The following is a 15,098-nucleotide window of genomic DNA, read 5'->3' on the forward strand; positions in this document are numbered from 1 at the left end:
AAAATGCGCGCCAAAAATAAAATAATGAATGCAGTTCGCTACCTCGAATTTTTATGGAACTTATAGAACGCTAAGGCAATCGCAAGCACGCAGTCTAATCTTATGCGAGACTTATGATGCCTTGATCGTTTCCTGGACTGAGCAAAGCAACATATATAACATTGGCTTCAACCTGCTTATGACCAATATTTAAACCCATTCTATATGCTAAAAAGAGCGACTGTATGGCAAGCAAATCTCACTATCGATCTATTTCGAGAAGCTATACATGAAAAAATGACATATGAAAACACGAGGGGTAGGTGGCTGTTGAAAAGCTGGGACAAGCGTGTAAAACATAAGAGAGAATACCTTTAACAGAAATTATAAATTTGTCGTTCTAAAGTACAAGTTCAGCAATTTCAAAATTGGCCGATTCTTTTTTGACAGTCTAAGATTTAGTATTTATATGTTATTTTTTAGAGAATATATATATATGTATATATATAAATAATAACTGCATTAATTTTAACTTTTTTAAATCATGATCAACGCTGCTCTTGCATATAGATAAAGGATTCAATAGGTGGGAACTACATTGAGTCTCAATGCTAATGCGTATAAAGGGTGGTGAGACTTGAGCAGTCATGTACTGGTACGTGCTTACGGATTTCTGGGAAATATGTTGGGCGTACTCAATAGCTGGAGAATGCTTTCTGCCTGAGCTCTACCTGGAGAATATATTTGTCATAGTTTCCCGTACTGTCAGCGTCCGGTACCGCAAATATTCTTTATTCTAATACACAGTTTTAGACTGCTGTCCCGTAGATCAGAACAATAATATTTACACTGTTTTTATTGTCATTTCCGTAGGGAAAAGGGTCATCAGAGGTTTGCGGAAATCTCCAATAATTAGTAATAATTATTAATAGTAATAATCTCCAATAATTAATAATAGTTATTATTATATAGTTAGTGATAGGTGAAGCTTTTGTGTTAGTTATCTCCTCGCTACAACGAAAAAACCTCCTCGAGTCATATCTAAGCAAAACTGCTTCTAACCAACCCATCACTTCAGTCGTAAATTAGTCCATTTTCTTGCCCCGTGGATACTTCTTGCTCGACCGTTGCATAGAAATATTTTGTAAGATCCATAGACGAAAAACGTCTGAGTTAAAACTTTTTCCATTCAGTCGTATTAGCTTTTTCTGTTTATGGAAATCGTAGCGCTTGGTGACATATGTAATCTCGTATAGAGGAAGTAGGTATTGTAGGGTTTTTGTTTGAGAAGAGCGTAGGCCAAAATTTAAATGGTTAGGTGGTATTTTGATTTAGTCGAGGGTTTTCTAATAGCACTCATAAGTTATGCAATTTTACGGATGAGACTTCTAAACTGAGAACTTTTTTGTCTATTGTTACCTCAGCAAAGAAAGATACGACCAATACGCGAGCTCAAATAACCATCCAATAGTTATTTAAGCTAATATTCATAAACTATAAATCTTTTTGACAAGTTTTCTGCATATCCATTAAGCAGAATAGTAAAACTACGTACCAATTGAGAATGTTGCTCGCCGGAAATTTTCATCATAATAGATGTCAAGATGTGATGACATCTTTAGTCTTTTTACTTAAAATATAACGTTATCGGGGTCTGGTATTATTTTACAAGAAAATAATTGTCAAGAAGTACGACTAATGCTTGAGGCAAGCCGGGAAACTGACTTTAATTCAACCTTTTGTAAAAATGCAAAATTTCATGCAGTCGATGATCATCCTTGGTTTGAAATTTCAGCTCCTAAATTATTTCGCATTTTGAGGTAAATACGAGAGAGAAGCCCAAGCGAAGTTAAGAAGTAACTTTAAAAAAATATTTTACTATTCCACATGTACTGTTTCTATCGGTTATGTTCAAATGTTGATTTGTTTCGCCGAATTTTTAAAACAGCTTTCGTGTACGTGTTATTAGTTCAACGGAAAAACTATCAGGGAAACTTTTTACCAAAACCAAACTCGTGTCCAGCGGTTACAAAAGTTTATACATGTTCGCAATCCCAACATGCGAGGGCTGAATGGAAACGATTCGCCGTAAGCCAACATGGCCAAGCTGGCGTTGATTCCTTCCTTCCTTCGGCTTTTAAAAGTAACTTTAGCGAAGCCGACTGTTAAGGCTTGTTAAGAAAACATTTAAACCCCAAAAATGTTCTTGTAGAAATTTTACTTTTTTTTTATTTCTATAACAAAATGTTTCAGGCCCTGAATAATCGGCTAACGTGTCTCTTGCCGTCATTGCCGTTTTATGGGAGAAAACTCTGAAAAAGCGCTCGGAGGCCAAACGGCCATTGAATGGCTGTAACTGTGTCCCAAGACGCACTTGTCCAATGTGATTATTTCATCAAAAACTTTACTTTCGCGTACCTTTAGTACATTTTTGATCAAAAGTGAGATATACTATGTTCTTTTGGCGCACCATCGATTTTGCCACGAGGAAAAACATGCTTTTTTGTACCGAGCAGAGCTTCAACTAAAGAGCTATCAATGTTCACTAGCACAAATATAACTTCTCTAATAAATTAGTGACAGGCGAAGTTATTTCAAATTTTATCAAAATAGCCCAAGTGCTTATTAAGATTTTAAATCGACTGTTACTGTTCTGGCGTGCCTTTCTTTATATACATGACTATTTTGATAAAGTCCGACTTGCTGTGTGTTTTGCATAATTTGTAGTTCTTACAAAATTTCGCAAATAAAAAACCACACAGTGAATCCTGAAACAATGATTCACTTCCTGGACAGAAAAATGATTGTGAAAAATCCATGTGCTCACCGATCATCATCGGTTGATGCAGTGTTTGTTAAGATGTGTTACACCACTGAATATTTTATTTATTAACTTATGTTATTTTAATTTATGCCTAGATGCCTATATATTTCTCTTATTCTTCTTAAAAGATACGTTACAGGCGGCACATGCCTGAACGGACGATGACAAGCAAAACGTTCTGAATATCATAACGGTAATGTATATGGCTATTATCGGTTCATTTGTAATTGGGTACCCCTAATAATCTGAGTAAATTTTACAGTGGACGTTTCGAAAAAGACAACTTGTACAAAAATTAAATGCACAAAAACAGTTAACCATTCCCAGTCTGTCACTACATAATGGCCCCAGTTCGACTCACGTTTATAATTTATCGTTCGAATTGCTACGGTGACGTATAACGGTGTCTCGTATTCAATAGATGCGATTGCGTGATGCTCCGCTTAGAATGGTCTAAAAGAAAAAAAATAGATGGTCTGAAATTGGTGTGACACCTCCTTGTACAGCCTTGTTAGCTATTAGACTATGCCGGGTATCTACGTTACCCCGATCAATGCCTGCTTAATTCATATTTAATAGGGGAAAACTCTGCACTTCTGTTGCGATGTGGATGAATGATCTCTAGCGCATGTGCCAAAATGAATAATTTGGCCCCATTCTGTTTGCCTTTTTTGTTTACCTTCTCTGTCCTATTTAAAACATGCCTCACTCTCAAGTCGTTATCGGTTTTACTCAGTCAAGTTAAAGGGTCTATGAATTGCATTTTCGGGGGATGACTATAGATAAGCCTAGTTACAATTAATACAATTTCTTTAGTGCCTAATTGTGTCTCAGCAGAAATTACGCTTTTTGTTTGAGCCTTAGTGTTTTTTTTTGATTCATATACGTTATCAGATCAAGGCAAAAAAAAAGAAGAGTCAATTAGTAAAATCAGTAACATAAACTTATTTGAAATGTTGCTGATTCAGATGGTTAGGCAGTCAGGTCACCATCATCGGGGGGAATAGGTACAATTAGTGTTTATGGGTTAGTAATGTAGTTCGATTGTTCCCAAAGGTACAATCGAGTAACTTAGGAACTGAGATCAAGTTTAGTTGGGAGTTTGAGCTTTAGTCGGCTATTTTTCCTCTGGTAAAGGGAGCAGCCCTAATTGTGATAGAAGTATACCGACGCATAGTACTCACGTGTTCGTATCTTGGCCCATAGGAATTCATGGTGCACATATTCGAGATGAGAAAAGCAAGTTATCACAGCTTTTTGTCGAGTTTTAAAACGTATGTAGTGACGATTTTGGATTTTTTGGGAAATAGAGTTACCATACCATTCTCAATCATTGTCCTTGTAGAGACCCTCATCGTGTTTTGGGACCTCATGTCAAAGTTTGCCAAGAAATTCGTTCTTTTGATTTATGGTAGGAGGCAACTAATCGATTCGATAGTATCACGTACAGTATGTGTGAACGTGCAATTGATTTTAATACATATATCATGCATCTTCATATATGTAAACATATACAAGGTAGAGAAAGTCTGTTGAGAACTTAGAAGCGACTTGACAGATATATACTAATATAATATGCCATAGTTATGAAATTGACTCTAAGACCGCCAAAAGACTCTTTCTCTACCTTCTTTATTAACGTCAATATAAGCAGTTATAATTTTTCTATTTATATAACTAGTTGACGCCATTTGGTTTCGTCGAATGGTCCAGACGCCGTCTTGATATGTGTGGTCAAACTTAATTTATGCAATTTCCTAAACTAGAAAGAGTGCAGTTTCAAATACATCATGTTTATTTTTTTCCACATTTTCAACCTATTTCTCTTGCATTAATTGGTAGTAACGTAAACCATCCTCTGCGAAATATATCAATCTTATCACTGCCATATGCAGGCAAAATAGGGTTACCTTCTTCGTCCTTTGTTTATATAAATTATGTATGTTTTACAGGGTCTCCCGCTAATATCTAACCGCGTTACTCAGCGGCTAATTACATTGTATCCTTGCTAATAGAGTATAGGCTTTAATTTACGTCATTGCGTATATATATATTGTGGTTGACTAATCCTAGCTTTGCCCGTCGAAGGTTGACGCCGTACTTCCTTATGCATAACGCAACTACACGTAAATTCAAGAAGTTTCTACTCCACATGTGACAATCTGATCTGTTAAATGCAACAAATTCTCATTACTTTGTGTACGTCTCTTTATTGTTCAATCTCTCATTGAAAATCGCAATCATAGAAAGTGACCTGTAATACACAGTAACCCTATTGTCATCCAAAAAAGCTCTGCATTAGTAAACAAATAAATTGTGTTGTAACGACTACAAGAACAGCGTCAATGTCCTGCAAATTTTAAAATCCTCAATATCATTTTGTCTAATTGACTAAGTAACAGCAGAACTATTTTAAGCGGTGAATAAATTGGGCAGCACGTAGTGACCGACGTATCATCTTACCCTTATCATTTTATTTATATATCGAATACCTAACAACAATTGCAGCTAGCAACGTTTTTCAAGCAGCCTTCAACGCCTTCATTTAGCTGTTTGCCTCTAAAACCGGTAGATACTACCTCATGCCTTTATTGACCAACAAGTTGTTATAGAAGGTATATCAGGCTGTTAGAAATGACATAGGCAGGCGTTAAAATTTGAAGTACGCGTTGCTGGCAAATACTTTAGACTTCTAGGAACTTGTGAGTAAAAACCGGTTGACTTTACTCAAGGGAAAATCATTTCAGAAGGAAAAAAGTTTTTAACCTCGAAAATCAACGCCTAGTAAGCGAATTTTTGTTCTTCGAAGGCCACAGCGCTATGGAAATTCATCGAAGGTTACTACGAAAGAAGGGAGATCATAGTGTTACAGGTTAACAAAGAGCCGATGCCGAGAGCCGAAGGACAAGGAGACAGTGCCGAAATCAATGCGGTTTTTCACAAAAGCAGAACTTGGCATCCAAGGGCTCCGTCGGCCAAGACTGGCATTTCACATGCAACGTGCTACAGAATTATAACCAGAATACCAAAAATAGGGAAACCGAATAAAATTGGGTTTTCCGTAAATTGACTCCAGGCTAGTTAGAAATGCGTGTGGTATATTTTACATGCGATTCGTGGAACTTTAAAGCATACAGTGCCCACTGTTAGTCGGCAATGGACATCAGGGTACTCACCCAAAATAAAACAATGAATGCAGCTGACCACATCGAGAGACTCAGACCGTTGTCAGGGCAATCGCAGTCTACTTACTTGATGTCCACGCGTCAATTACTCTCTGTTTTACCCTTTGCCTTGAAACGGGCAACCGGTCAGCAAGTGTATCGATTTGTTTCGAAAAGCCATAGTTAGAGGAAATGACATATATGAAAAAGCATGGTAGGTATATGACTACCTAGAGGCTGCTAAAGGCTGTATCAAAGTAAAGACGAGTACCGCTAACAGTTGTTAAAAAGATCATCATCCTAGTCTAACAAGTACAAAAGTCATTCGATTTCAAAATCCGCCGGTTTAATTCTAACATCTATATATATATATATATATATATATATATATGATAGGGTAAAAGTCCCTCAGTTTCAGTCCTTTTTTAATACTTGTTAAAGTAGAAAAAGATTATTATCCAGTAAAAATAATAGTAGAAAGAAGCTGCGAAAAGACCTTCAGACTATCAGGAAACTTTTGTCCCACCTTGTATATTGCTGTTAATACAAATTAAACGTTCACAGATATTCTATCTGAGATTGCCATTAGGCATCATTACAATCGAGACATATCGTTTGCGAAACTAAAATAACCAATTGTTTTGTCCAGCTTTTGCTCAACACAGCCTTTTCAACCGATTTGCTGTGCCCAAGGCTAAATCGCGGCCACTATCATGAGCCGGTATACGTCGATGGAGCTGTTAGTATCATACATAATGTATATTGAAGTGGATATACCAACCCAACTGAATATCAAGCTTGGCTTCATACTTAGGCCACTAGTAACATTATTATCCTTATGAATGGTAGACGTTGAATGAAATGTATTTATTGACGAATATTCTTACCGTAGCGTTCGCGCATGCACCGAAACTATGACTAATCTATCGCCTTGGGTACTTTTTGTACGTCATTCTTTTTTTTATTATCGCCTTGTTTGTACAGCCAAGAATGACGTTTCCAAAATAATTTCGAGCTCTTTTTAATAAAATCTTCAATGCAAATATATGTAGATGAATTCTCAGTACTTCACTAAATTAACTGGTTCTTAGCGCGGAGCGGTAGCTGAAAAATCGTTATATCCTTTTGATTACGAGGAGTGACGCAAACTATCATTTCCTGGCCCTTTGTCTTGTCAAATCTTAACCCTACCTTCTATGTACATCGTCACAATGTTTCCGTCTTAATACTTTGCCGCAAATAAAGCCTAGCTCGCTTAAATGTTTTTGTATTATAATAATATTTCATCGATTGTCACAGCAGAAGTCAATATGATGTAAAGTGACCTCAAATCGTGCAAAACTGTGCGGAGATGATAAATAAAAAGATGTATATATATTTATTTTTTGACCTGTATTATTTCAGTTTAGTGCTGACAACACAAGCAATCAGGTACAAGCCTTAATAGATTTAACGGCTGTCCACTACGTGCTTTCTAAGCAGCGTTGCAAGTGAAATGTTCCCATAAAATAAAACATTTAGTGCCCTAATCTTGAAGCACGAATACGCTAGGCTTCTAGCGTTCGAGTGCTCCTTTTTGCCCAGTAGTGTTCCACTGCGGGAAAGCCGATTTATTTATTGTACTGTGACGTCCATTTTTGTCGATTTTGGTCAGCTTCACGTCGATTGGAAACCAAGTCGAACACAGAGGACCTACCCTACGTTTTTCTATTGTATTGCTATCGATTCTTTTATTCGTTATGATTTAGATATTGGCTCGCTATATTTTTTCGTAAAATTTGCGTTTGTGTTAATAGATCGCCCCAAATAAACAACAATCAGTATTCAATTATACATATAACAGCGGACAAGAGCTGTTCCTTTGCCGTTTGTGAGGACAGACGTCTCAAAATTCAGGTATATGGCTGTCATATATTAGGCGCTCGTAGCTCTCATTGTACCGTCCGCATAACAACCATTTCTAAACCGTTTCTACGAGACAAGAATATGAAGGGCAGTTTCTTTTACGAATTTTCCTGTCGTATTTTCGTCGAATCTCTCTGTGCTTTAATAACCGACAAACAAATCTATACGATGAAAATGTACAGTTAGATGAATTTCACTGGTTTCATTATAGCTTCACCAACCATTATAGGTAGTCCTGTCTACTTGTCCTTCCTCTCTTTTCCTTCTTGAACATGAAGTCTTTAAAAAACTATTTACCACGTACAATAAATCATAGGCGCTGACAATTCTGTCAACTTTTTGTGGTACAATATTTTAGGATACAGCGTATTCAACGCTATCGATTGGGTTGTCAGTATGGACCTCACAAACGTAATATCGATATATTATGACCCAACTAAGAAGCTTAATGAAGCCTTCATTTGAGTGTTAGATGCAACCATCACTTCTCTGATTGGAAGAATCCTTTCATAATACTAGCTGTGAGAGACTCGATTATCGTTTTGATAAGAAGCACTTACGAATACTTACTATCGAATAGTTGAAAATCGAATTTTGTCTTCTTACTAAAAGTATAAGTCCCAAATACTACTACTAAGTGCTACTTGAACAAACTACTGCAAAATATTCAAGGGTTGCGTTAATATGGGCCTATTTCGTTAAGGCTATTGCTGTAAATAGTGATACCGCTAATCAAATGAGAGGAACATAAATTAGACAATGTAACGTGCTCTGCAGACAACTACTACTCATTTCAAACGAGCAAGCACATACGTATAGAGGCCTATATGTTTCGAGTTTTACGTCCGGCATCGCTGTTAGGCATTCCGTCAGACAGACCGCTGGCTCCCAGCACGATAGTACAGAGACCTACAGGTACGCAACTCATTTAACCGTTATTCCGTCTGCGTTTTATTTTACATTTGGCCTGATCGTATTCACTGTTCGATTCTGATAGCATTTAAGGGTCGATCCCTTCGATGACTGCAGCCCAATGTTTCTTGCTTTTTAACCAGAACTACATTCTGGCTTTTCTGCGGAATCAAACTGACCCGAGAAACAACACTTGCAATCTCATATGCGCTTGCCGGGGTCACGTATCTCCTAACCGCTAGACATCTTGCGCCTTCGCTGCCACACGTCGTTAAAATTTGAAAAATATTACCACAATAGAAGTGTTTAAGTCGCAACTTAAATGGGAGGATGTAACACTGTGCAACACGTGTTGTTTTATCCATGAGCATCAATGATTTCCAACTGTGCTATATCCGAAACGGTGTCATGACCCCGTATTAGAACATCGATCTAACGTTTTTTTGTGCTAAGGTGTTGTTCTCTATCATTCTTAAAGCATGCTAATGGAGAGCCTATTTTAATGAATTTGTACGGGAAAATATGTTTATTATGAAGTAAATAAATTATCAATTCTTCGGTTGCAAATCCCGTTTGAAAGTACGTGGAAGTATAGATATCTCTCCGTGTAATGTATCCTTTATTTTCGCATTTCCGTTAACGAATCTGCTTTGGTCGGCTTTAAAGTATCAATACAGACACAGATATTTGTACATAATGCGTAACTTTTTTTTTTAATATAATCTGCACATATAGTTTCAAATATGTTGTATTCGTTTATTGCATACTTGCAGGTATCACATTCTACATTTTGTTTCCCAACTTAAAGACCCGCTTGGCGGACAATTTTCTACAGATGTTTGCGCTCCATTATATTCTGGCAACGATCAGCCGAGTCTTTTTGCTATTGCAGTACACTGCGCTTTTCACGCAAATCATGTACACCGTCAGAGCTCAATTTTTGAGGCGATTTGGCTCGAGCAAGGTTTCAGTAAGTGCTATGCCGCATTTTTCCCCCCAAAAACGCTATACGTGTTCAATATCTCGTGCCGATGTGTTTTAATAAATAAGACGCCATTAAGTAGCACGCATTACAACAAGTTTTAAATGTGTTCTGGGAACTCTAAAAGTAAATTGCTAAAAAAAATGTACTTCTTCGTTCGGGAAGCTGCGATACATGTAAAACCTCGAAGACTGATAGCATGGATGTGGGTACCTAAAATCGACAAAGCTTAATAATAAATGATCTCTCATTTTGCTTTCACATAATAGTGTCTATGTTGAGACTGCACCCTATTACGATTCCGTTCTCTAAATTTTTGTGTGAAAATCGACAAAAATGCGTGCTATATATCAAAACAGATCGACAAGCATAAATAAAATGAGAAACATGAAAAGATATGAAAAGATCTATTGTGCGTGAACATTTTAAGTCTATTTCTGTTAAACACGAGTCTCCTCAGTGGTGCAGTAATAACACGTGCCTGATATAGCATACTGAGTTAACGTGCCGATCTAAATTCGGAGCCGGTTGATTTCATTTTTAAATAGCTTCTGGTGATAAGATTTCTCAGCTCGAGTGCGGGTTTTTACTTTCAACGCTATTGTGGTCTCATTCTGTGTATTAGTATCGATATTCGTTGATGATATCAGTTTAATGCTAAGGTAAATACCATAACAGCAGGCCGTAGTGCAGCAAAAAAAATTAAAGTTCTTGGAACCACAGCTGTACTCATTTTCGCTTTTTTCAGTTATATCAAATTGTACTGCTTCCTGAGATGTTTGAAATGCTGAAGTCACATTTATAGTATGTTCTTCGCTAACTCTATAGCATGTTAAGCGAACATATAGCATTCTTAATACTATAAAACAGCAATCAATTGGAAAAATAAAAATATCTCCAAAATACGTGAAATCGACTTTTGATGAAAGTGATGTCAACTTACCGAGTAATACCGAGTGGAAAGATGCCGATTTTCATTATAATGTCTTGACGGACTAATTTTGACCCGAATCTATCGTTTAGCTGGCGAGTCCATCCGTTGCGGATAGTATTAGCCTATGAATAATGAGATCAGCGAAAGTTTACGAAGTTTTTCTTTAGAGTGATTTATATATAGAATATCCATACATATGTGGGCCTGTACGTCATTCACTGAAAAGCTTTACTCGTTTTCTGTTCTCAGATATTTCGATGCTGTTTGTTGACATCTTCGCCAGCTCATCTGTACAATATTGGGATGCAACGACTGGGTCAGCTCACACCGTTTGCCGCGATCAGCCATGGATTTATGATTGCTCTCGGAATTGCTAATTTAGTCGCTCAGTTCAATTAGCAAAAAAAGCTATTGAGTAACCTAACTGACACTCGACCGTTACCTGGGACTGCTTTCACTGGCAACTTTTTGGTTCAAAAACATGGGATACTAGTCGCCACTTGAAGCTCGTTTTGTATGCCGCCTCCGACTATCCTTAACCGACCCGTCCGATGTCAAAAATCTGTCAAGCTCTTGTCTTTCACGTAGTTTTCGTGCGTCTTACATCTTTAAGAAACAATTTGGAGACGTCGTCAAGCGTTATATGCATTCGTTCAACAGTATATAATCATTTTATCGGGCGACAGCCATTTCGCCTTTAAAGGTGTTATCTCACTTCATGAAGCGTATTACTACGTAGCTGTATAAGTGACGGCTTTTTCTAAATGTTTATATGCATTTTATGCCAACATTGTCTGCTGAAGCGCCCGACTCACTCTTCCAAACATTTGAAAAGCGAAAGAACGCTAAACATTATATGAGTGATTTATTTTGAGTTTAGAGAGGAATATTGACCCCCCCCCCCCCCCGGGAAGAGTATTCCTCTGAAATTATGTGTACCTAGCGCGTTTCCTTCATATCCATCCACGACGAAAACCCATTTAAACGGGGAACAGTAGTTGTCGTCAATTTGCTAAAACGATTTTAATAATTTATCCTATGATTTGTGAGGTTATCTAAGCTAAGTCAAACTGGCAAACAAAAAATACAGTCAACTAGTAATATTACAATTTACTGCTATAATAACGATAATATTTGGTGGTAATAACCTTAATGATAATTGTGTTACGAGAAACCAGAGAATAAAAAATCGTAGTTCTTACCCTTGAAAGCGTCAAGAACCTTATGCTACTTTAAATATCTTTATCTCCCCACTTCGACATGCCGCTTGCCATAATTGTCAATTCTTAATTAACGATGCTTGACTATTTTGGCCCGGGACCGACAGTCCGACTCTACGAACATATGATGACTTAAATACAATAAGCAGTTTTTGTGAAAATAGTTGTCGATAAAAGCAGTTATTTTCTTTACCAAGTCCGAATTGGTTTTTCATCAAGACTGAGGCAAATGAAGGCACGCATATGTGTCTCCTAGAAGCTCCAAACAAGAGGGATATTAAAATAGAAGCTTTCATTAGGAAGGTATGAGACACAATAGGGCACTGATGATACGTAGCTATTGAACGAAAAAAGAAGCTGTCGTTCAACAAGGAGCTGTAAATTTGCCGCTAAGTGTAATTCTCAGATAATACAACAACGTACAATGTTTACTTAGCATCTCCCCGCTTTTTTTCACGCTTGACATAAATAGCCAGTGTACTGTGGCACTGACTGACAATCGTGCACAGTAACCTCGCTTGCTAAACAAAAAGTATGTGTTTTCTAAAAAGTAACTTTTCAGATATGGTTTTATTTTGTTCCTTACACATATACGGATACATGCGATCCCGACATTTGTAGCTAAATTATGGTAGACAAGTACATGCTTACGCTTTAATACACAAGCAACGCATTGTAACTATCTCTATGTCCAATTGAATTCAGTTATCTCCAGCGATTTGATGCTTTGTTGACTGTCTTTATTTCATCAACAGCAGAAAGTGCGTTTCAAAAGTCAGAAGTGAACCATATGCGGTCAACCTTGAAAAATAGGTGCTGTGCGCTAAAAAAAAATAGATAGGCTGCAATATACGTTGCAAGAGCTGGAAATCTCGATGGAAATTTTTATACATAATAAAAAAAATTCTGTCTTGTAAGAGAAAGCCTGGGTAGGACAATATATATGCACAAGTTAATAATCACAAAAACTCTGGGCCAATTACGCGCCAGTTACTATGCTTTACACAACAACGAATCAGTGAAGTGGTAGCAGCAATGTTGTAACTCAATAGGACATCAGAATGATTAATCATAATCCGTCATTCTTTCTACGTATAGATAGCTCGCTTTTTATAACTACAAGGCTATGTTCTTTACCCTTGCATGTCCGGGTACAGACCATTATCTGAATAGCAAAGGATAAATAATAACCCGTCGTAACTGGCAGTCGAATTGAAGTTGTGACTGAATGACTCTATTTGAACCATAATATTAGTGTATTCATTGAAATAAATTCCAATGATCCAACCGCCACAGAATTGTACCAGATAGGCTGTTTAATTAATAATGATAATCTCTAATAAAACTTTACTCAATTTCGACTGTACGAATTCAAAATTGCGTTTTATCACTATTCAAAAGTAATTAATGTCAAATTATGCAACTTTCTCATGCTCAGCTCGTCTAAATCACAGATCTACGCCGAACTATTACCTCAAGCATATATGCTACTTATTTAAGTCAGCATGACGTAGCATGATATATGCGGAGCTAGTTGAAGCGGCAAAACGCAATGAGTCTTTGAAAACATTGAGAGGGGCCTTGGAAAAAATACATTTTAGCTAAGTTAGCTTCAACCGTACAATGCGTTACAGTAGTAATATGGTATCTTGATACTGAAAATACAATATTCTATATACAGTACATATTATACGCTTTTTGACGCTGAAATCGAAAGTATGGCTTTTCCTCGTCATTTCAGACGAGTAGATTTCTACACCTAATTTACAATACGCCTCATATAAAATAGCATGACACAATGTTTAGCAGCAGTACTAAATGTAAGACTCAAACTACTAACTAGCTTATTATAGATGACCTGTATTCGATCAAGGTTGGCTTTCTTTTTATATTAAACTGGTCCTCTCAATTATTCCACTCGACTTGCCAAGCTGCTAGACTCCGCATTCTGATTTGGCGTAAAGCACCATCGTATTAACGAAAAGCACGCCCGCTAACACTGGCAACAGGACTCCGCACCAAGTAGAAATCATTTAAGTATTAAATTTCATCGTAGCATAAAATATCATCAGTTTTCAATTTTGCCATATTTTCTCCTACTTAACTTCACTTACACCGAACACCATCACCTTCATTGCTACTGCCATGACCGATATGGAACGCAATCGCGCATTCTCTCACCACCGAAGTTCGTCTCACACTGTAATGGGGGTAGAAAGCGCGCCTTATTTGTCTATAATACTTTATGATCGATACTACGAAATTTCATGGTATTCCCTTTCTCTCTCTTGCGTGTATGTGTTATTCAAAGATCTGAGCCACCACCCCTTAGCCCTTCCCCATCTGGTCGCGAATCGCCCGCCGCATGACCCTCGCGAGCAAGTGATGTCTTCGCCGATTTTAAACCACGTCAAAATACGTTCATCTCCCAACCAAGATGGTGACCGCCGCGGCAGCGCCGCCTTGGCTTCGTTTTGTTAACGACAACGAGAAGCGAGGATAGTGGGGGCACAATGTTTTTCTCAACGAACGAACGGCAGCAGAAGCTAGTGTCTACGCACAGCCGTTGTAGAAACAGTCTTTACGGGCAGGTAAGCAGGTTGTCTTAGCATCCAAACTACGACTACGGCTCCCTTGGGGGGTTTATGGTATATCACTCGTGGTTGTGTGTTGTTTGCTTGCTCGTTCTGTCGGCCGCTGCGTCTGTACGGCACGGCCGCAGCGGTAGCGAGTACGAACGAGTTCTGCTTTCACTCGATGCTACAGTTAGTGTTAAGGCAGCAGCTGCGGTCGGGATCAGCAGCACTCTGCTCCATCGAGTGCTACAAACGAATGATTGGTTAGCGGGAGCTAGCGGGTACTTGGTTTTGTGTCGCTGTGTGCGGCAACTAGGGCAACTGCTGCTGCCGCTGCTGCTGCTGCTGCTGCAGCAGCAGGCAGCGGGCAGGCAGACGGGCGGGCGGAAGCAACACCAGTATCAAATGTTGGTGGCAATCGAGCCAGGCACCGGTCAGCAAGCCAGCGTCGAAAGCCACTAGCAGTAGCAGCATCTAGTAAGTGAGCGAGCGAGCGAGTGAGCGGATCTCTCAAGCAACCCTCAGTGGGGCAGTGTTCGTTGTGCTGCTGCCTGCAGCGGGGAACCATCCACTATCGGCTCGCCGCTAGCACACGACCCAGT

General features: G+C 38.3%; 1 protein-coding gene across 6 annotated transcripts; it reads right to left on the reverse strand.

The window, feature by feature from the left end:
• Positions 1-1,615: 1,615 nt before the first annotated feature.
• LOC111259920 (uncharacterized) lies at positions 1,616-14,813 on the reverse strand. Of its 6 annotated transcripts, none has more exons than XR_015310789.1 (4): positions 14,035-14,449; positions 10,710-10,822; positions 5,980-6,096; positions 1,616-3,256 (listed from the first exon to the last, which is right to left on the reverse strand). XR_015310789.1 is itself a non-coding variant. In XM_086968073.1 (3 exons), the coding sequence occupies exons 1-3, from the start codon at positions 14,065-14,067 to the stop codon at positions 6,048-6,050; spliced, it is 195 nt and encodes a 64-aa protein (XP_086824199.1). In that variant the 5' UTR covers positions 14,068-14,448; the 3' UTR covers positions 3,307-6,047. The 6 variants fall into 6 exon arrangements, 3 of the variants coding, with proteins under 3 accessions (XP_086824199.1, XP_086824198.1, XP_086824200.1); XR_015310788.1 differs by lacking the exon at positions 1,616-3,256 and adding an exon at positions 3,299-4,970 and having other exon boundaries at positions 14,035-14,445; XR_002679914.2 differs by lacking the exon at positions 1,616-3,256 and adding an exon at positions 11,143-11,306 and having other exon boundaries at positions 3,306-6,096; positions 14,035-14,665.
• Positions 14,814-15,098: the final 285 nt, after the last annotated feature.

The sequence above is a fragment of the Varroa jacobsoni genome, unplaced genomic scaffold (assembly GCF_002532875.2).
Source record: "Varroa jacobsoni isolate VJ856 unplaced genomic scaffold, vjacob_1.0 scaffold_384, whole genome shotgun sequence".
In the NCBI taxonomy this organism is placed as follows: Eukaryota; Metazoa; Arthropoda; class Arachnida; order Mesostigmata; family Varroidae; genus Varroa; species Varroa jacobsoni.

Excerpts from the sequence above, each read along its gene's own strand:
- LOC111259920 (XM_086968072.1), bottom strand. The coding sequence starts at position 14,067 with ATGGCAGTAGCAATGAAGGTGATGGTGTTCGGT. Across the intron at positions 10,823-14,034 it reads TGAAGGTGATGGTGTTCGGT|GCTAATACTATCCGCAACGG; the intron begins GTAAGTGAAGTT and ends CATTATTCATAG. Across the intron at positions 9,043-10,709 it reads TTTCCACTCGGTATTACTCG|CGAAGGCGCAAGATGTCTAG; the intron begins GTAAGTTGACAT and ends GACGTGTGGCAG.